The sequence below is a fragment of the Buceros rhinoceros genome, unplaced genomic scaffold (assembly GCF_000710305.1).
Source record: "Buceros rhinoceros silvestris isolate BGI_N320 unplaced genomic scaffold, ASM71030v1 scaffold7257, whole genome shotgun sequence".
NCBI lineage: Eukaryota > Metazoa > Chordata > Aves > Bucerotiformes > Bucerotidae > Buceros > Buceros rhinoceros.
In genome coordinates, this window is record NW_010420366.1 from 109,791 (window position 1) to 110,307 (window position 517).

Consider the following 517-nt stretch of genomic DNA (forward strand, 5'->3'; position numbering starts at 1 on the left):
GAACTGACGGCCGTGAACGGCTCAGCACGGCAGCACAAGCTTGTTGGCCTCTGCTTAAGCTCAGCTTCATCTCAGGCAAAGGGGGATCCCTGCATGCTATTCTAAATAAGCTCCAGTGACCTCAGGAGACGTGACGTGTGTCAAGAAGTGAACTGCCACTTACTCTGGCTTGTTTGTGCTTCGTTCCTCCAAGCAGAGCTGTGACAAAGTGGAGAAAAACAGTATCAGCAGTGCTTTGAAAAAAGAAAAAGCAAAAAGGTAGGAGTTCATTCCCAGCAGAAGGGTCACCAGGGCAGCTGCAGTAAGCAGGGGAGAGACACTGCTACGTCCGTGCTACTGAGCGCCGAGGAGAGGCTGTCACTGGTGGGCAGTGACAGGCAAACTGGTGCCCAACTGTTGGTTCTTCCGTATGTGCGGCTCACTGATGGCATGCGCCTTTCTCCCCGGTTTTACCAAAGCAGTGAGACGGACAAGCATGCAGGACCGCTGTCCTCTGCCACCCGCTGACCTACGCTCT

At 54.0% G+C, this 517-nt stretch overlaps 1 protein-coding gene across 1 annotated transcript in view; it reads right to left on the reverse strand.

The window, feature by feature from the left end:
* COMMD9 (COMM domain containing 9) overlaps window positions 1–517 on the reverse strand; it is a gene marked incomplete at its 5' end in the record, with an annotated part of 3,277 nt that overhangs the window by 2,269 nt on the left and 491 nt on the right. The window contains one exon of the mRNA XM_010139284.1: window positions 164–198. Within this exon, the coding sequence (XP_010137586.1) occupies window positions 164–198 (35 nt within the window). The remainder of the gene's footprint in view (window positions 1–163; window positions 199–517) is intronic.